At 47.5% G+C, this 18,486-nt stretch overlaps 1 protein-coding gene across 1 annotated transcript; it reads left to right on the top strand.

Moving 5' to 3' along the window:
- The first annotated feature begins 731 nt into the window (after positions 1-731).
- On the top strand, positions 732-14,056 carry TAGLN3 (transgelin 3). The gene is made up of 4 exons (XM_047875811.1): positions 732-911; positions 2,075-2,249; positions 11,761-11,863; positions 13,632-14,056. The coding sequence occupies exons 1-4, from the start codon at positions 732-734 to the stop codon at positions 13,771-13,773; spliced, it is 600 nt and encodes a 199-aa protein (XP_047731767.1). The 3' UTR covers positions 13,774-14,056.
- The last annotated feature ends 4,430 nt before the right edge of the window (positions 14,057-18,486 follow it).

The raw sequence follows: 18,486 nt of genomic DNA, 5'->3' as shown, positions 1-18,486 counted from the left end.
ATGGACAGCTGACAGAATGGACCCTCCCCTAGGCCCCAGGCCTTGTGCAGCTGTGCTCCGGCCTTGTATACAATCGGCTGTCTCCCCCAGAGGAGGGGAAAGAATTGTGCAGCCAGAAAGAAGCTCTCAGCGGGAGGGAGGTGGGCGGGATTGACTGACATACAGGAGGGCTGGCTTTTTGGAGGGCTCTTAGCAACGGCCCAGGTTTGACCCTCCTCAGCTAGAAGAAAATCGAATCAGTGTACCATTCTTCCAGGCGCCATGCAGCATCAGCAACTGAACGTCAAGGCGGCCTTCCTTCCTTCCTGTTAATTACCTGCTCTCTCCCATTTCAGGATCCCCGTCTCTGCAAAGTGCTTCTGGAGAGGGGACGCCACGACCACCACCCAGCCCCCTTGCTGCCTGGGGTTTCAGCCTTGATTGTGAGTCCTTGTACATCACCTCATCTCATCCCATCGATAGGCGGGACCGAGAGGGGCGTTCCAACCCCCCTGGACCAGCAGGGGCTTTCTTCTAGAGTCACTGGCGCGTGGCTGCGCTTTCCCTTCGCGTTGGTAGGTGAAACCCCAGTGGCTTCATTGGCTCCTTGATTTAAACCACGCCCGGCTTTCTGCCCGCTTTGCTGCTGCTGGGCCAGGCCGCCCAGCCACGTCCCAGCCCCCGTTCGCAGGGAGCCGGGCCACTGCTGCTATTGTGTGGATGCCGCGCGTGTCCTCTCTTCTCTTCCAGAGATGGCTAACAGGGGCCCGAGCTATGGCTTAAGCCGAGAGGTGCAGGAGAAGATCGAGCAGAAGTACGATGCGGACCTGGAGAACAAGCTGGTGGACTGGATCATCCTGCAGTGCGCCGAGGACATAGAGCACCCGCCCCCCGGCAGGGCCCATTTTCAGAAATGGTTAATGGACGGGACGGTAAGGCCGGCGGCGATCTTGGTGGCCAGGGCAGTGGGCTGGGAACCCCTCCTGGACTTTCTCTTCTAACAGGAGGCTGCAGGTGGAGCTGCGGCTGCCAAACTCTGTGTCTCGCGGGGTGGGAATGGAAATGCCTTTATTTCTTCGGGGTGGAAGGTCTGCGCTCCCCGCACAATTCCCTTCCTAGCTTAAGGACTCTCCACCCACCTGAGACATGGCAGCTTCCTTGGGAGTTGTTGCCAAATTAAAAGCCCTTTTTGCTTTCTCCAGTGGGAATAATCAGATAAGGATTTCCCTTAGATTTCTCCAGACTTTTGGTCCATCAGCGCGTGGGGGGGGGGGGAATAATTATTCTTCCTCCCCCCCCCCCCCCCCCCCCCCCGGGGAATGGGTTAGTTACAAAGTACAACAAAAGAAAGGGTCAGAGAGACTAACCACCTTCCCATCCTTCCCCAAGCCATGCTGCCTGGGGTGCTGGATGTCTTGAATGCATGGGTTCTCGAGAAACCGAAGGGAATCCTTACTTGGTAACTGCTTTTCTGACCAGATGCTCTCGTGCGTTTGGGGGTTGGAGACTGCTGATTCGAACAAGCCCATCTTTTCCCCGCAGGCTGTGATTTACTGTTACATAACAGCTATCCTACGTTTCTGTTGGGTTGCCCAGGACTTGGGTTACAAGCATCTAGGAGGAGGGTACCCGGTTCAGCTCTTTTATACCTCATTGGCACATATGGGTTGAGTTATTGAAGGCTGATTCTGATCTGCCCTTTGAGAGAAGAAATAGTATTCGATTCTATTATTTGACCTCTCCTCCTTCCATTGAAAGTCTGGAAATCACGGGCTCATCATCACACATTGTTCCCTATTTGTAAACATTCTTTCTCTCCCCCAGAGAAAGGAAGGGAGGAGCCAGCAGGGAAGGGGGTTCCCAGGATGCAGGACCCACTGTAGCCAGGAGCAGCCCTGGGAGTGAGGCCACCTGGGTCTCTGGGGTTTGGTGTGCGAACCTGGCCACCCAGCCCGGAGCCGTGCCTTCCTGGGGCGCAAGACTTGCCTCTGCCCAAACCCGGAAACTGTGCGCTATAGGCCTAGGACTCACTTTGCATTAATGATGGATAAATACAAAGGGAAACATTGATTTTGTCTCCCCTTTCTCTCTTCAGGTCCTGTGCAAGCTGATAAACAGTTTATACCCACCGGGACAGGAGCCCATTCCCAAGATCTCAGAATCAAAGATGGCTTTTAAGCAGATGGAGCAAATCTCCCAGTTCCTAAAAGCTGCAGAAATCTACGGTGTCAGGACCACTGACATTTTTCAGACGGTGGATCTATGGGAAGGTAAACAGCCCTCATGCCTTTGGGGTTATTCCCCCTCCCCCCCCCCACTTTGGCCATCTCTTTGGGAAACCTGTTCACGGTGTTCTTCCTTATGCCTGTGTGTGCCCCTGTGGGGGTGGAGGGTGGGGGTGGAATGGGGGTTATCCGCTGTGACCCCGGGGCACTGTTAGCTTACCGCTTTGTGATATTCTATTGACAAGGCTACCCTCCTCTGAGGGAAGGCGCACCCTGGGGACATGGCGGGGGACCTCAGCAAACCAGCACGTAAACAGAAGCCTCCATGGAGAGAAAGCTAAAATGGTTACATGGATGCCTTTCATTCCTGTTACCCCTCCCACAACGTACTCTTTCTGAACAAATGGTAGCTACTGGAAGAGAAGGGGGGGGGCGGTGAGCGTGCTTCTGACTCACCGGCAACAACAGGGCTCGTAGACAAAGCCGCCTGGTGAGGTCTGTCATTCAGTCTGAGAAATCAAGAGCACCCCAACCTTTTACGAAACTATTATCTGAGGGCTTGGTGACTATCCCTTCCAGATATATATTCTGCTCAGAAAGTGTGAAACGTGATTTTTTTTTTTTCTTTCACATTTGTGAATTGACTTGTGAGGCATAAGTCTTATGAGGCATAAAAGTCAAATCACATTTCTGGACGTATTTGATAGTCCACCATTACTGGGGGAAATGGTGTGAATGGAGACACGGCCCAAGAAGTTGGGACCTGTGGTCATAGTGCTTAGTGTTCCCCTGGGCCCGAATGTGTGTGCCCATCCATGCAACGGTTCCATGCCAGGCTGGCCAGGCACTGGAGCTATGGAACAGTTCAAGCAGGCCTTCCAGGTAGGCTCTGCTCACTCATGCTCAGTCCCTAGCTGTTATCAGTGGTGTGCCCAATAGGATGCCCAGGGCAGTGACCCAAATGGCCCCCCTGATAGTGAGAAGGGGGTAAGTTTCCTGTGATCGGGAGACATGGTATTTCAAGAGGTATTTAGATGATGGATGAAACAGATTTCTAGCAGAGGACCATCCTACTAAACAACTTCTAAAGAAACAATTGCCTCCTTAACCCTTACACCCCCTCTGTGTCAGGCAGAGAGCTGGTATTTCCTGTTTCTCTCACACGTGAGTTGTTAAAATCCCAAGACACCCATCACGTAACCTGTGTTTTGCCATTACTTAGAAAGTCAGATATCCAGACCTTCAGGCCAGGCCATTGGACTTCTTGGCTACTCACTTCCAAATCTCGTGAATGTCACAGTTGAGACTTGGTTTTTGCTCTTTAGACCAAAACGATGATGATTTTCCCAGCTAATAAAGAGAGCCCCTGCCTGTTGATATCTCCCCGTACCGTAGGCGTGGAGCAAGTACTTTACTGTGTAATGCCAATTAATTCTCCTCCAGTTCTATGAGGTGTTATTAATTTTCCCATTTCAAAGAGGATGAAGCTGAAGCTTGTCCATGAGTACTTGTACGCATCGTATGGCCTGTAATTAGCAGAGCCAGGGCTCAAACTCGAACTCTCTGAGGCCAGAAAATAGGGCCTCAACTAGTCTGCCCTGTCATGCTTTGACCAGGAGGCTGTTTCCTGCACCTGCACCATGAGTGTGCTGGTGAGTCATAACAGGAGGATGAAGAAGAGAAGGAGGAGGAGGAGTCAGGACGGTGTGGGACAGAAGGGTGGAGCCCCTGTATTAGGAGTTCATGTGAATAGAAGGGTGAGCCCCCCACCAAGCGCAGGAAGTATGTGGGAAGAGAAGGAAACTGGGAAGTCTGTGGGAGATGTGGACCCCGAGCTTGCTTCTCTGTCTTTACTCGACTGACGATGTTTTACTTGCCTTTCCACTTTTATCAGAGATCACGCAGGTAAACTTTACATCCCGGAGGTGCTGGCAGTGATGAGGAGGGGTGTAGGAAGCCATGGTCCCCGATTAACAGAGCAGGGGGAGGTCTACACCACCTGTCCCAGCCCTGTGTGTTCATACTTCTTAAGGGAGAGGGAGGTCAAGAAGCATGAATGAGACTGTGGTCGCCTAAGGTAGGGTCGTGGACAGGTGGGCTCCAAGCCAGGTTAATACTCCTAGAAAAAGGAAACCAGGCAGACACGGAGCCAGGGCAAAAAGGATGAAGCTTTAAAGGAAAAAAGGAAGGGGATTCACTCCAAGGGTGGCTGACCGAGTATAGGTAACCATGACTGACACTAACAAAGCAGATGCCTGGGAGTGTCCACGGCCTCCCGTGGGCCCCTTCATGGGAGGACTGAGGTTCTGGAAGAGTCATTCTAAGGGAGGGGGCCTCTGGATCACTGACCGAGGCTTAAGCCAGAGCTGGTTACCATACAATGGAGCAAGAGGTAGGAAAGCGGGTTGCTTTGGGCAGAGAAGGGAGGGGCGGGCTTGGCCTTGAGCAAGGCCAGGGTGAGACCCAGGGTACTGAGTGAGAGAGGCTGGGTGCTTCCTGCCAGAGCCAGTTGTCGCTCGTGTCTGGGGATGAGCAAGCCTGAATCAAAGGGATGCTGCAAGGCAGGGTTGGCATGTGTCAGCGTGAGGGTGCCCGTGTCTACTCACACAGCTATCAAGCTGGCCATTTGCTGAGCTTCATGCCGCATCCCCCCTACTGCTCCGACGGTGGTTTTCCGTTTATTCCCATTCCCTCCTGATGCCACACACTGGGGGTGTGGTGGCTGTGGCTGCTGCGGGTCCAGCCCTTCTCGCTTGGGCACTTCTCTTCCTCCTCTGCAGGCACTTTATGCTCAACAGCTCTCTGCCCCCTGCCCCCCATCTCCCCCGCTTGGCATCTTCCCAATAGGGTTCTACTTGCCCACGGCTGCCCAGTGACTCCATGTTGCTCTGAGGTTGCAGACAAATGAAGCTGCAGGAGGCCAGGCTTGCAAGACGCCCTCCCATTTAGGCTTCAGTTAGACAGGCAGGGGCCCCAAATGGACCCATTATCCTGAAACCCCTGTTCGATGCACAGTGAGATGTTTGGAATGGACTTAGGAGCAACCAGAATAAAAGGTCCTGGGCTTTAAAAAGGAACCCCGGGCCTGAACAACGGCCCAGAAAACAACCCAACCAAAGGATATTAGAGACAGAGCTACTGAAGTTCCTCTGGGAGGAAGCTGGGCGTGAGCAATCCCTTTCAGGACTGGGGAGGAAGCCGGGGCCGCTTAGAGCCCTGGGAGAGGACTGAAGAAGTCTTTCTCTTGCATGAGGGCAGGTGGATGCTGGCAGGTTCCTTCTGGATTTGTGGAGGGTGCCGGGAGGGGGTGGGAGTGGGGCTGTCTCAGCTGCCCATGACTCAGGAGAGCATACCGGAGCTTAGACGTCAGTGTATTTTCTGTGGAGAGAAAGTGAGAAGGAGACGAGGGAGGAGCAGGAAAAGGAAGTATGTGTGTTTGTGTGTGAGAGAGACAGAGAATGAGAGAGAACACGGGAGAACTAGGGGGTGTGCTGGTCAGAAAGACTCAAAGAAAACTTACCCTGGAAGGTGGTACAACACAGATTTCTAAGACCGCCTGGTTCACATCTCTGGTCCACCACTTATCAATTAACTTTTCTAAGCTTTGATTTTCTCAGCTATCTCACAGGGTTGACATGGGGATTAAAGGGGATGATGCATTAGAAGTTGCTTAGCAAAGTGTCTGGCAACCGTAGAGCATAATATACGGTGGCAAGGTAAACGTTACTACAGTCATTGCCCTGTCCCTTTTTAGGACAAATTGAAAATGAGGGTGGCGGGAGCAAGGCTGGAAAGGCACATATTTCTGCCTTGGAACAGATGGACTTCGTTAATGGCTTCATACAGAAGCCGGTAGTGTTGCCTGGATGGCATTGGCCCTCTGTCTGTCGTGTGGTGCCTTCACTGCATCGGCCGTCCTCCAGTATGGAGGGGCCGGCTTCACGGGTCACCTTCTGACTTTTTTTCTATCCTGTGGTCATTACCCTCTTGACATCTTTCCCCAGAATATATTGCTTTGCCAATTCCAGACCCAGAAGATCTTGGTACAGTGAAAAGAGCATGAGTTTGGAGTGAGATAGATGGGTTGAAGCTCTTTAGCTACATGCCAACTTTGTGAACTTGTTTCAGTGCTCAGCTACTCAGAGCCTCAGTTTCCTTCTCTGTAAATAAGTCTAGCACCTTCCTCGGAAGGTTCTTGTAAGGATTAAATGTGTAAAATGCCTGTGACCGTGCCTGGCTAATAGACACCCAATAAATGTTGGCTTCCTTCCCCCTATACTATAAGTCCATCAGCAACTACCTTTTGGTTTCTTTGCACAGCCACATGGTGAACAAGCGTTAGACATGTAGAATTCTAGAATGTCAGAGCAGGCAAGACTCAAAGATCAATCCAATCTGATTACTTTTCTCAGGAGTCCTACTGACAAGGATCCTGGCCACATGGTTTTGCCCTGCCTCCCTGTTCCCTTTCCTTGATGACTAGGAGTCGGGGAAGAGTGTGGTTTATATTGGGGGGGGAGTACCTGGCAGTCCAAATATATTCTCTGGGGAGGTGGCTCTATATGTGTCATTCCCTAACAGCAAGAACAAGGAAACATTTCACCCAACTCGAGAGACACTTGGGGGTCTTGTGAGGTACCTGTAGTGACTTGAGTCATCATAACGTGCCTGCTGCTTGCCGTCTCCTTTTCTGTCAAAACAGCCTCCGCTGCTCGTGACTTTGTTTGGCGGGTTTTTCCTTCAGCCGTGGTTCTCAACCTCGAGCCTGGTAGGTTTACGAAAACACAGCCCCAGTGTTTCTGAGGTATTAAATCTGGGGTAGGGCCCAGAAATTTGCATTGCTTACCAATTCATAGGTGATGCTGCTTCTGCTGGTCTGGGAACCTGGCTTTGAGAACCAACAGAGTGTCTGCAGAAAGGCAAGCGACAAAAATTTGTGAAACTCACAGAGCAAGCCCAGCCTACTCTCTGACATTTCTCCTTTGACCGTAGCAATATTTTCTCAATCTTGAGAGAATTGGGGGCTGTGCCTAAGTTATTACTCAAGGAAAACAGAAATGATACCAGAAAGATGAAAATAGCCAGTATTCCAAGAGTAACACAGATGAGTCAAGGCGGAAAACAAAACAAAGTAGCTCTGAAGCAAAAGTTTTGACTGTAAACTGTGAAACACTTGTATTTTTTAAAACCACTTATTTATTTATTTAGAGAGTGAGAGAGAGCACTAGCAGGGGAGGGGCAGAGAAAGAGGGAGACAGCGAATCCCAGGCAGGCTCCCTTTATGGTAATAGCGCTCAAACTTTATGGGTAATAAGAATCCCTGGTTGGGGGGGGCGGGAGAGCCTTATGGTTGCAGAGCCCTCGGCCCCACCCCCCCGGAAGTTATCATTCAGTAGTCTGAAGTACAAGACCACACTTGGGGAAACACCGCTTTGTGCTAATGCAAGAAAGAGGGCACACTCAGTTGTCTGAGCAAAGGTTTGCCAGGTTGAGTACAAGGGAGGCTGCTACACCACCATCTCATTTTTTATAATTGCAAGTCTAAATATCAGCCCCTCCTGTAAGAGGAGGCTAGAAGAGTCCAGCTCACCTGATCAAAGTGCTGAGCTGGTAACGCACATTTGGCCCCTCCGATTCCATGTGTCACTTCCCTTTTTATGGCCAGTGGTCTCACTTTTAGGTCACCACCAAGGACTCAGCATCTAGAAAATTCCCAGTCCTTCCCAGTAGTCACTACTCCTTTTAGGAGAGTCTTCTTCTTTTTTTTTTCTTTTTTCTTTTTTCTTGGAAGAATAGCCTTGAGCAGTGTTTTCAGGCTGCCTTGCCAAAGTATCTAGGGTGTAGCTTTCAGGGAGCAAAGAGATTCCAAGCTGCCGGACTCCAAGCTGGCTCCCAGCTTGGATCAGAGCCCTTCTAATTATTGACTTTACCATTTGACTTTGCGGAAGATGTCTCCGAAGGGAGGAGTTTTTGCTTAAGGAATAGCGTGTAGTACTTACCGTGTGCCAGACCTCGCAATGTTTTTAACAAGTGAAAACCCAAGTAGTGGAACAATGCTTGCCTCTCCATCTGGCTATATCCGAGTCATCTCAGGAGATTGCTCCAGAATCAGAATTTTTAAGATTCGCAGGTATTTCTTTCTTTCTTTTTTTTTTTAACGTTCATTTATGTTTGAGAGAGAAAGAGACAGAGTGTGAGCTGGGGAGGGGCAGAGAGAGAGGGGACACAGAATCTGAAGCAGGCTCCAGGCTCTGAGCTCAAACCCACGAACCATGAGATTACGACCTGAGCAGAAGTCAGATGCTTAACCGACTGAGTCACCCAGGCGCCCCTCGTTCTCAGGTATTTCTGGTAATCAGTCTAGTTTGAGAGCCACCGTGCTTCTCAAACTTGCCTAATGGTGTAAATCACCTGGCGAGCTTATTACAAATATAAACTCCCAGGCCTCTCCCCAGGCCTACTGAATCCATCTCTAAGGGGAATGACCTCAAAATTCATATTTTTAAAGAGATATCCCCCCCACTATCCCATAAATAGTCCAAGAGGCTTGGGAAACCTTGTTCTGAAGTAGGCCGTGTTCTAGGCAGATGGTTATAAGATTCACAGATCTTCCTTAACCTCACTGCTCTTTTGGACATTTAATATGTGACCCCCAGTTATAGAAACCAGCCTCTACAAATGGTCCCTTCCCTCCAGCAGCATGTGATCTGGGCTTCTGAACGGGCAAGAGAGGTGAGGCTAGAAAAAGGCCCTCTCGCCATTTCAGCACTTTCGTGCTGGAGTTCATGAGGGATGTCTGTTAGAAAGCTGAGTAGACATGCCAGAAAAGCAAGATAGACAAGTTAGAGGGGCAGATTCCTGCTCATAGTGTTACTTAGAATCTTGGCCAGGACGAACTTGACCCGCACACTGATGGGGGACTCTAGGCCCCAACTCTTCTTCTTGCTTTAACCTTATTTGAGTTGTGACCTGGAGAAATTATTCCAGACAAAAACGCTCGGAGACTTAGGGCTCTCAGGGTTGGTACTGTTGAACTTATGGGGCGCAAGAACAGTGACCCAGTTTTGTCCCCCTGTGCATTCCCTCTGGCCTGGTCCTCACACAGCCACTGCCACCCCTGCAGGTTATCTCTGATCACCAAGGAATGTGCCACCACAACCAACCTGCAGTGGGGACCCATGGCTGATGGTGGCCTAGTGGACTGTTTGTGGGCTTTGCATTCAGGCACCTGAGCTAGAGCCAGGCTCTGGTTTACTTGCTGAGTGACTCTGGGCTCGTTAATTAACCTCCCTGAATTCATTTTCCCATTCATACACTGGAGGGAATAATATCAATTCCACTGGTTTGATACCATGTATAAAAATATCTGGCTTATAATTTATATCAAATCTCTTGCCTTGGGACCTTTCTTAAGGAAAACTTTTCCAATGTGTTTTTGTCAAATGACGCCTCCTTCCCTAGCTTCTTCTGCCCAATCGTGTAATTGCTTCCTTTCCCACCTTCCAGGATATATCTTTCCTTGCCAACTTTTCCCCCTCCTTCCTGCCTGGTTTCATGCCGTGTATATGACACCAGCTAGCTCCCTGTGAAGGGGGCTGGGTCTATGCTAACACAACCTGCCTCTGCACCCGGGGCTCCAGGGTTGCTGGCTGTCAGGCTGCACGTTCCCCCAGATCCTGGACTTCCTAGACCTGTGCTTTCCAACCACCAGAAACCGATTTCCTGTGTGGCCCTTGTACAGAGTAGGGTTGAATGGTATACTCTAACCTTCCCAACCCTCCCTGTGCTTAATTCTTGCTGTAAATTCTCTTTAATGGCTCAATGCTTAAGAGCAAACCCTCTCTCCGTCTCTTTCCACAGTGATCCCTCAGAATATCATCACTACAGCTCTATTAAAAAAAAAAAAAAAAAAAAAAGGATCGCGTTACACAGTGACAATTACAGAAAAGCTTTTTATCTACGAGAAGTCATTCTAGTAACCACCTCTGGGTTTGCTCTTAAGTCTTATGATTCCTTGTGCCCTCCCCCACCCATCTGCTGCCCAGACACTTCCGTTCTGTTCTGCACGCCCCCAGCACTGTAACTATCAGCTCCCCCCACCTCCTTCCCCCCCCCCCCCGCCCCCAGCACTGTAACTATCAGCTAACCCCTCCAGGCCTCAGGATCCCCGAAACCGCCCTGTGGTTAATGGGGTAGGGAAGAAAAGTGAGGGAAAATGAATCTACTCTTTTTCTTTCTTTCTTTCTCTCTCTTTCTCTCTCTCTCTCTCTCTCCTCTTTGAATAGATGGACATCCTGAACTGGACTTCCTCTGTGGACCTGAATTGTTTATTTCATTAGAGTTCTACTCCAGTCTTGTTTACCATCTGCCTTACTCCTGTAATTCTGTATTCCCCAGTGACCAAGCCACAGCAGCACAGTGGGGGGAGAGAGCACAGATGGTTCGCTCAGTGCAACGAGGGCCTTTTAGTATTTGTCCTTAACTTTTGCAGCTTCACCCCCCCCCACCCGCCCCACTGAACGCTGCCTTCCTTGCTAACCCTGTGCCTTGAGCTCTGCACCCCACATCCCGTGCCGTGCACAGATCTCTGTCTAATCCAGGGCTGACCACGAGGTAGCATCTTTCCCAGCCCCGGGCCTGGCAGTCAGCTGGGAGGGAGGAAAGGAGAGAGGATGAGAGGAACAGGCTGACTTTCAGGGTCACTTGCCTCCTCTGTGGATTCGGGGTCACTGGGCTCCTCAGGGCATGCCCCCCCTTCCCACTGTATGAAGGGGCACACCACACATCTCTCTCTCTCTCTCTGTCTCTCTCTCTCTCTCTCTCACACACACACACACACACACACGGCAGCTATTTATTATTTCCATTTAGCTCCTTCCAAGCTGCACAAAATAAAGGGCCTATCATTTGTGTCACATTGAGTGCTTTCTGTGTTGATTTGCTTGCCTTCATTTGCCGGCCTCCAGCCCAAAGAGCAAAGTGAATACCCTTTGAATCAATTGAATACGTCAAGTGAATACAATTTGACGCACATGGGTGATTTTAGACCCTTTTAACCCAGAGAAAGTAAAAGAGAGGAGCCACCTGGGGTTTGGCACATTGAATCCAGCCAAGCAACTCCTTTACAGTTTCCTTTTCCCCCTACCCCCAGTCCTGAGGAAAATTGTCTTCTGTGGACCAGCTCGCAAGCCTACCCACAGGATTTCCCCTTGCCACAGTCTGTAGAACCCACAGAGGCAAGGGCCTCTGCTCAGGGCAGGGACCTACTTGTATCTGGGCTGACAAGTGTTTGGAATGTTTTATTCATTCGGCAACTATGAATGAGTTAGAAACTGGGTGAGTCACATAGAGACTAGCCAGGTAGTTTTTTGTTCTTTTCTGGGAAGTTTTGCTATGGTTATCTTCGGGGCTTTGAGAAGTATTTGGTATCCCTCCTCTTGAATGGGATCGGCCTACAGCTTCCCATCAGAACTTCCTTCCCAGAGGACCAGCCCCATCCTTCCAGATTCCTTAGCCCTGACACATGCTTGGCTTTAATGTCTTTGTTGGCTTGTAGGGAAGGACATGGCGGCTGTGCAGAGGACTCTGATGGCTCTTGGCAGCGTTGCAGTCACCAAAGATGATGGCTGCTACAGGGGAGAGCCATCCTGGTTTCACAGGTAAATATCCCTTCCTGCCACCACTCCCCACGCTCCACTCGGCAACCGAGGAGGGTGATTTTTACGAGAAAGAGCATCTGGAGTGCCAGAGGCTATTTCAACACAAAGCAGTCAGGGCCCCCACAGCTGATTCCCCAGGAACAAGGGAAGACTGATGCTGTCATTCAGGTCAACAGCCCACCCAGGGCAGAAAGGATTGGGGGTTTCCTGTGGGATACTGGGACCCTCCGGCTCCGGCTGTGCTGTTCTCCAGAGGCTGAGCAGGACTGACTGACTTTTCTCAGAGGTGGCTTGAGGTCTGAACTTGGTTTTGTTATGATCCAAGGAGCCCTAAAGTAAACTTATTTACTTATTTATTCTTGAACTTAATGAAGGGAACATATGTCCTGGTTAATGCCTGTTGTCCCAGTGTATTTCTTTATTTTTTTTAAATGTTTACTTGTTCATTTTGAGAGAGAGAGAGAGAGAGAGCACGTGCATATGAGCAGGGAGGGGCAGAGAGCAAGGAAGAGAGAGAGACTCCCAAGCAGGCTCCACACTATCTGCACAGAGCCTGATGTGGGGCTTGATCCCACAGATTGTGAGATCATGACTGAGCCAAAATCAAGAGTCAGATGTTTAACCAACTGAGCCTCCCAGGCAACCCCCCAGTGTATTTATTAAATAGCTGTCTCTTTCACTTTCAAAAGTGGCATGGTCTGGATAATGTATTATGTGGTCATATCAGTAAAGGATTTATTTTCTTGTTCTTGTTTTCAAGGGTGGGGGAAGCAAGGAAGGTGAAACTCCACCCAATAGCTCAGGGGGCCTTGGAGACAAAAGAGTACTTTGTAGCAGATAATTGACCCTTCATTTCCCTAACCTGGCTTTCTTTTTCTAGACACTTATAAAAAGTTACCCCCTTGTGTCATTTTAAATGAACCTTGTCTGAAAATCTCCTAGATTTTGGCCAGCTGAAACTCTGCTTTTAGTCCCAGCTTTGCTAGTGACATATCGTGGTTTATATGACCCACAAAACCAAAATTAATTACTACCTGGCTCTTTACTGAAGTTTGCTGACCTCTGGGTAAGAGTAAGAAAATTTCCCTCCTTAACTCCTAGGTCCTACAGCTCTAAAACGGGAACATTAATCCTTGGCCCTACACAGGGAAAGGCCGAATGGGATTTATGACATGCTTTGTAAGAAGACCTGACTGTAATTTTCACAAGGGCTTGAGGTAACTTTGAGAGAGAGGGTGACAGGAAAGTTGTCTCAGAGTGAAGTCTTCAGAAAGGAAGCCACTGACTCTTTCGTGGAAATTCTGAAAAATCATCTGGGTTCTAAGGAGTGGAGAGCTCCTGTGTCATGGAAGGGCCTATTTGGAGTAGGGCTAGAGCTCGTGATAGGACCATAGCCCAGGGTAGGAACATAGCCCAGGATAGGAATAATGATCAGAGTAGGACCATAGCTTTAGGCTGGGGCCATAGACCAGGTAGGGACTCATAGATCAAGGTAGGACCATAGCTCATGATAGGATTATAGCTCAGGGTAGGGCCTTGGCTCATGGTAGGGTCATAGCCCATGGTGGCCATTGCTCAAGGTAGGACTGTAGCTCAGGATAGGATCACAGTTCCTATCAGTACTATAGTTCAGTATAGGGCCTGCTATTCTATTTGGTGGCCTTGGGTTCTGTTTGGTGACCCCAATAGAGTCTTTCTAACTACGTGTCTTGGGAAGGGCTTGAAAACTGTCAGAATGACATTATTCCATCTCACTTCCCCTGCCCAGGAAAGCCCAGCAGAATCGGAGAGGATTTTCAGAGGAGCAGCTTCGCCAGGGACAGAACGTCATCGGCCTGCAGATGGGCAGCAACAAGGGAGCCTCCCAGGCAGGCATGACCGGGTACGGGATGCCCAGGCAGATCATGTAAGATGCTGCCTCCTGCCCCCCCGTAGAGAGGACGAATGTTCCACACCACGGTCTCTGTGATAAAGAAATAGTTAGTCACCTTCTGACCTTCTCTTTCTCAAAGCCTCCCAGTTTCTGGTTTTTGCAAGTGCTGCATTTCTGCTGAGAATCCGCGTTGCCTACTGCTGCCACCTTGTGTTCATTTAGAACTATGCAAAGACTCCGCCTCCTCTTCCTGAGCGCCCTCTTTTGCCCAAGAGTCTCCCTTTGTCTGATTATTTATTTATTTATTTATTTGCCAAAAACTCCCCTCCTCAACTTATTAGAACAGACCTAATAAACAAATTAGTCTTGTGTCTTCAAACGTAAACTTCATTCTTCGCCGTAGGGTCTTTGCCACGCGGGGCTGGCCTCCGTCCATTCACGGGGCCAGCAAGACGGGATGAGGCTTAAGCTGAAGGTGTACAACTGTAGGCTCCCTCTGAGGAAGCCCTGATCAGGTTGTGTTCTGTGTCTCAGCCATGGAAGTGGAAGTTTAGACATAGTTTTGCCCACTCTGATAGCCTAAAACCAGGAGTTCCAGAACAAGGTCTTTGAGTCACTTGGGCAAAGTACCTACCTTGTGCTTATGATGCTGGACTCCGGGCGAGGGAAACCCGGAATGAGCAAGCCGAAGCCCCAGTTCTTAAGGGGCTCTCGTATAGAGGCCCAGGAAGTATTTGCTGGATGGATGGTTTTATCAAACAGCGGGTGATGGTTGAAGGAAAGAGTGGTTGTTACTTCTGTACCAATCTTTCCCCTGCAGGCCGGACCCTGGGTCTGATGTCCACGTTGATATGGTTCTTCATAAGCCAAGCATTAGAGGCGATGTAGATTGCTCCCTTACACTCACTTACAGGGTCTAAATCCGTAAAACTGCTGGGAATTGCCGAAGACAGACATCTAGGTAAGATGGGAGAGGTTCCAAAGATTCTCTCATCGGTATGAAAACTAAGAAGGCCAATAAACTTGGAGACCACTGTTTAATCTTATTCTTTCCTACCAGTAGAAACAAGAAAAAAGTGATTCAATTAGTAAGAAAAGAGATGAGGCCTTTTATCCATATAATGAATTGTTAATTAATAAGAAAAGGTAAAATAAATGAAACTATAGATATTGCCACCTCCTAAATGTTTGGGTGTTGGCTTTTCAGACCCTGTTCTCTGCAGTTCCAGGCTTCCAGAGGGATTTCTATGGGATCCCCATTGGGGTGGGCAGCGCTGCTTAGGAGGCAGAATCCCGGGTCCCCATTTGTTCTTCCGAGAGAGCATCATTGATCTTATCTCTTTTCTATATTAGGATTCAGCATAAGATTTTAAGACTTTTAATATTAAAAAAACAAAAAAAAAAGGATAGCCTGAGTCACACAAAGAACATAATGTATCCTTCAGGAGCCCCAGAGACTTTCTAACAGCCACTCGTGAGTTGTCCATTCCTGGAAAGATGTCACATGAACATGGCAGCTGAACCTTTACCTCAGAGTTGTCACAAAAGCAAGAGAGGTGGGTTGATGGAAAAGAGTAAAATAAGACTGGGAGGAATTCCTGGAGAGAATAGAAGGTGGTCAGGTCCCTGTCTGGGATTGGGAGTGGGGGCGCGGGAGGTAGCCTCCATCAGCGGGGGGATAGGTTTGGCATAGCTTTCAGGCTCCGCCCGTTCCGTTCCCCACAGTGCCCTGGCACCACCACTGCTACGCCAGAGACGCGAAGAGGCTGAGAAACAGCAAAATCAGCTTAGGGCTGGAAGGAAGTAACCCACCAAATCTAGGGCGGTGTTTGAGCGCAGCTGGGAGTGAGGAGCAGGTGGTGACACTGATAGCCTCTTCTGCACCAGGGCCTTTCCTCCTCTTAGCACGACCCCAACCAGCCCCTCAGGATCCCACCCGAGTCCCATTGGTTGATGACAGCCTGGGGATGAGGCTGTTAAAAACAAAATTGAGGCCCTAGGGGGAAGGTGTACTCAAGTCATAGGGATTGACTAGGAATTAACACAGAATGCGAGAGCCTAGTTTATAATTCCAAAGACTACCTGCCTGAATATAGTATTTCCATCTCCCAAAAGTGGCCAGAAGTGATCCAGACTGAGGTCTGAGATTTCCGCCTCTTTACCCACTTTGTATTTGCAATCAAGGTAGCAGATAACCTCAGGGCAACATGAGCTCCTGGACCCTATCTGAAAGACTCTTGAGGAACAAAAGTACCATCATCAAAAGACACAGTAGATCACCCTTACTGGATGAAGCAGAATTCGTGGACCAGACAGAAGAATCATTTCAAAGGAGTCTAATAAATTTCCAAAAACTGATAAGGGAAAATACTGGAAACATGAAGTAATAATCCACTATGAAGAAAAATCAACTGGTGATATGGAACATTAAAAAAAAATAAAATAAATGAAATAAAGATTGAGAGTGGGAAGGATAAAATGAACAAGCTAATAAACTGGAATATCAAAACAAACTCTGTAAAAAAAACATAAAGTGTAGGGACGCCTGGGTGGCTCAGTCGGTTAAGCGTCCAACTTCGACTCAGGTCATGATCTCGCGGTCTGTGAGTTCGAGCCCCGCGTCAGGCTCTGGGCTGATGGCTTGGAGCCTGGAGCCTGCTTCCCATTCTGTGTCTCCCTCTCTCTCTGCCCCTCCCCCGTTCATGCTCTGTCTCTCTCTGTCTTAAAAATAAATGTTTAAAAAAAAATTAAAAAGAAAAGACATAAAGTGTAAATATAAAAAAAAAATTAAGTGATAGGAGTGAAAAATCATATCATTGAAACTTCACAAGGAAAGGAAATAAATCAATACAGGGGAGGGAAAATTTGAAGAAATGATTTTGAGAATTTCTCAGAAAAAAAAAAAGCAAAACCAAAAACCTAAGGACTCAGTTTTAAAAGACTTAGAAAGATTCCAAAAAATAAATGATAGAAGTCCTCAGCGGAAAACATTGTAGTGAAAAATGTGCCATTAAAAATAAATACAAAACTCTCAAAGCCTTTAAAGAGTAAAAGCCCATTACATGTAAGGGGGAAGAATCAGATTAACACTGAACTTCTCAACATAAAGTGATATTTTCAAGATGCTAAAGAGAAAAAGAAAACATTACACATGATTTTCTACATAGCAATTAATTTTTTAAGCCCAAAAGTAGAACAGAAATATTTAACAAAAGCCCTCTGAAAACATAATTGGATTAAGTATTCCAGTAAGAAAAATATATTATTACCAGGAAAAGGCTACCTCATATGGAAAATGAGGATATGTAAATTAGAAAATTTTATTCTTGTTTAAATAAACAAGGATGAAACAATAGAGAGAGAAAAATTATATCTATGACAATTTAGGAAAAGAAAAAGAAAAGGAAAATGTCCTCTTTGGAAGAAAAATATAGATATTGATAAATTCAAGAAATTGTTAGGAAAAGAAACACATGGAGTCCAATTCACTTCACGAAGCTAATTTAACATTAATTCCAAAACCAAATAAGAAAATTACAGACTGATTTCACTTGGGAACATAGATGTGAAAACTTCTAAATAAAATAATACCGAACCAATTCCAGCAATGAATTTAAAAAATCTGTTAGGGGGCGCCTGGGTGGCTCATAGGTTAAGCATCCGACTTCAGCTCAGGTCATGACCTCATGGTTTGTGGGTTCAAGCCCCGTGTCAGACTCTGTGCTGACAGCTCAGAGCCTGGAGCCTGCCTCTGATTCTCTGTCTCTGTCTCCCCCTCCCTCACTCACACACACTCTCTCTCTCTGTCTCTCAAAAAAATAAAAAATAAAAATAAATAAATAAAAATCTGTTAGAATAAACCCTTTTGTCTCTTTTTAAAAGAACTCTTTTTCCTTTCTTTTCTTTTCTTTTCTTTCCTTTTCTTTTTTTCTTTTCTTTTCTCTTCTTTTTTTGTTTGTTTTGTTTTTTTGACTGGATGGGCTCTCTGGGAACCTAACCCTAGCTAGCCCTGAGTAGAAACTTGAACCCATGTTCTATTCCTTGCCTTTTCCTCTTCTAAAATCAGAGAGATTACCTACTCCAAGCCCTGATTTTTATTTATAATACTTGAGACCAAAAATGAAATGACTTTTCCTACATTATTTAGATAATTAATTGCTGGAGGAGGATTTAAATCTAGTTTCCTAGGCTTCTGGAATAGCATTCATTAATTTTTATTATTCAACCTTTCTGCTAATTCTAATTCTTCCTAAGGCTTTATTAAGCAATGTCCTAATATGGCATTCCATTCTTATTAATTTAATTATTGATTTATTCAAAAATTGTCCTGGTTCAGCAAAAGCCATCTATAGGCTGAAGGTACAAAAATGACTAGCAAACCATTTCTGCCGTAAACCCGTCAACAAGAATTTATTGAGTCTCTAATATATTTATGGAATTGTATTATAAACTAGGGAGATAATAGGTTATGAACATGGCTTTTAGTTGAATGAATTTGTAGTCTACGTGAACAAACAGAATCTGCTCTGCAGTTCCTTGTGTCTTTTGCTTACTTAAGTTTAAAAGCCACATGAGAGCAATGTTCACTCGGACTCTCGGAAGGAAGAGTTCTCTGGCCTGGGATGGCCAGGGAACGTTTGCCGGAGCAGACAAGTCTCAGGAACTTCTGCTCAGGGCCACCATGGGAACGTATTGGATGCTTTACCACTTACTCCAGCCGGCCTGGACTCAACAGAGTTAAAACAACAAG

Source organism: Prionailurus viverrinus, chromosome C2 (genome assembly GCF_022837055.1).
Source record: "Prionailurus viverrinus isolate Anna chromosome C2, UM_Priviv_1.0, whole genome shotgun sequence".
Classification (NCBI taxonomy): Eukaryota; Metazoa; Chordata; class Mammalia; order Carnivora; family Felidae; genus Prionailurus; species Prionailurus viverrinus.
Note: the sequence above shows the minus strand (reverse complement) of the source record. Positions and strands in the feature narration are given on the sequence as shown.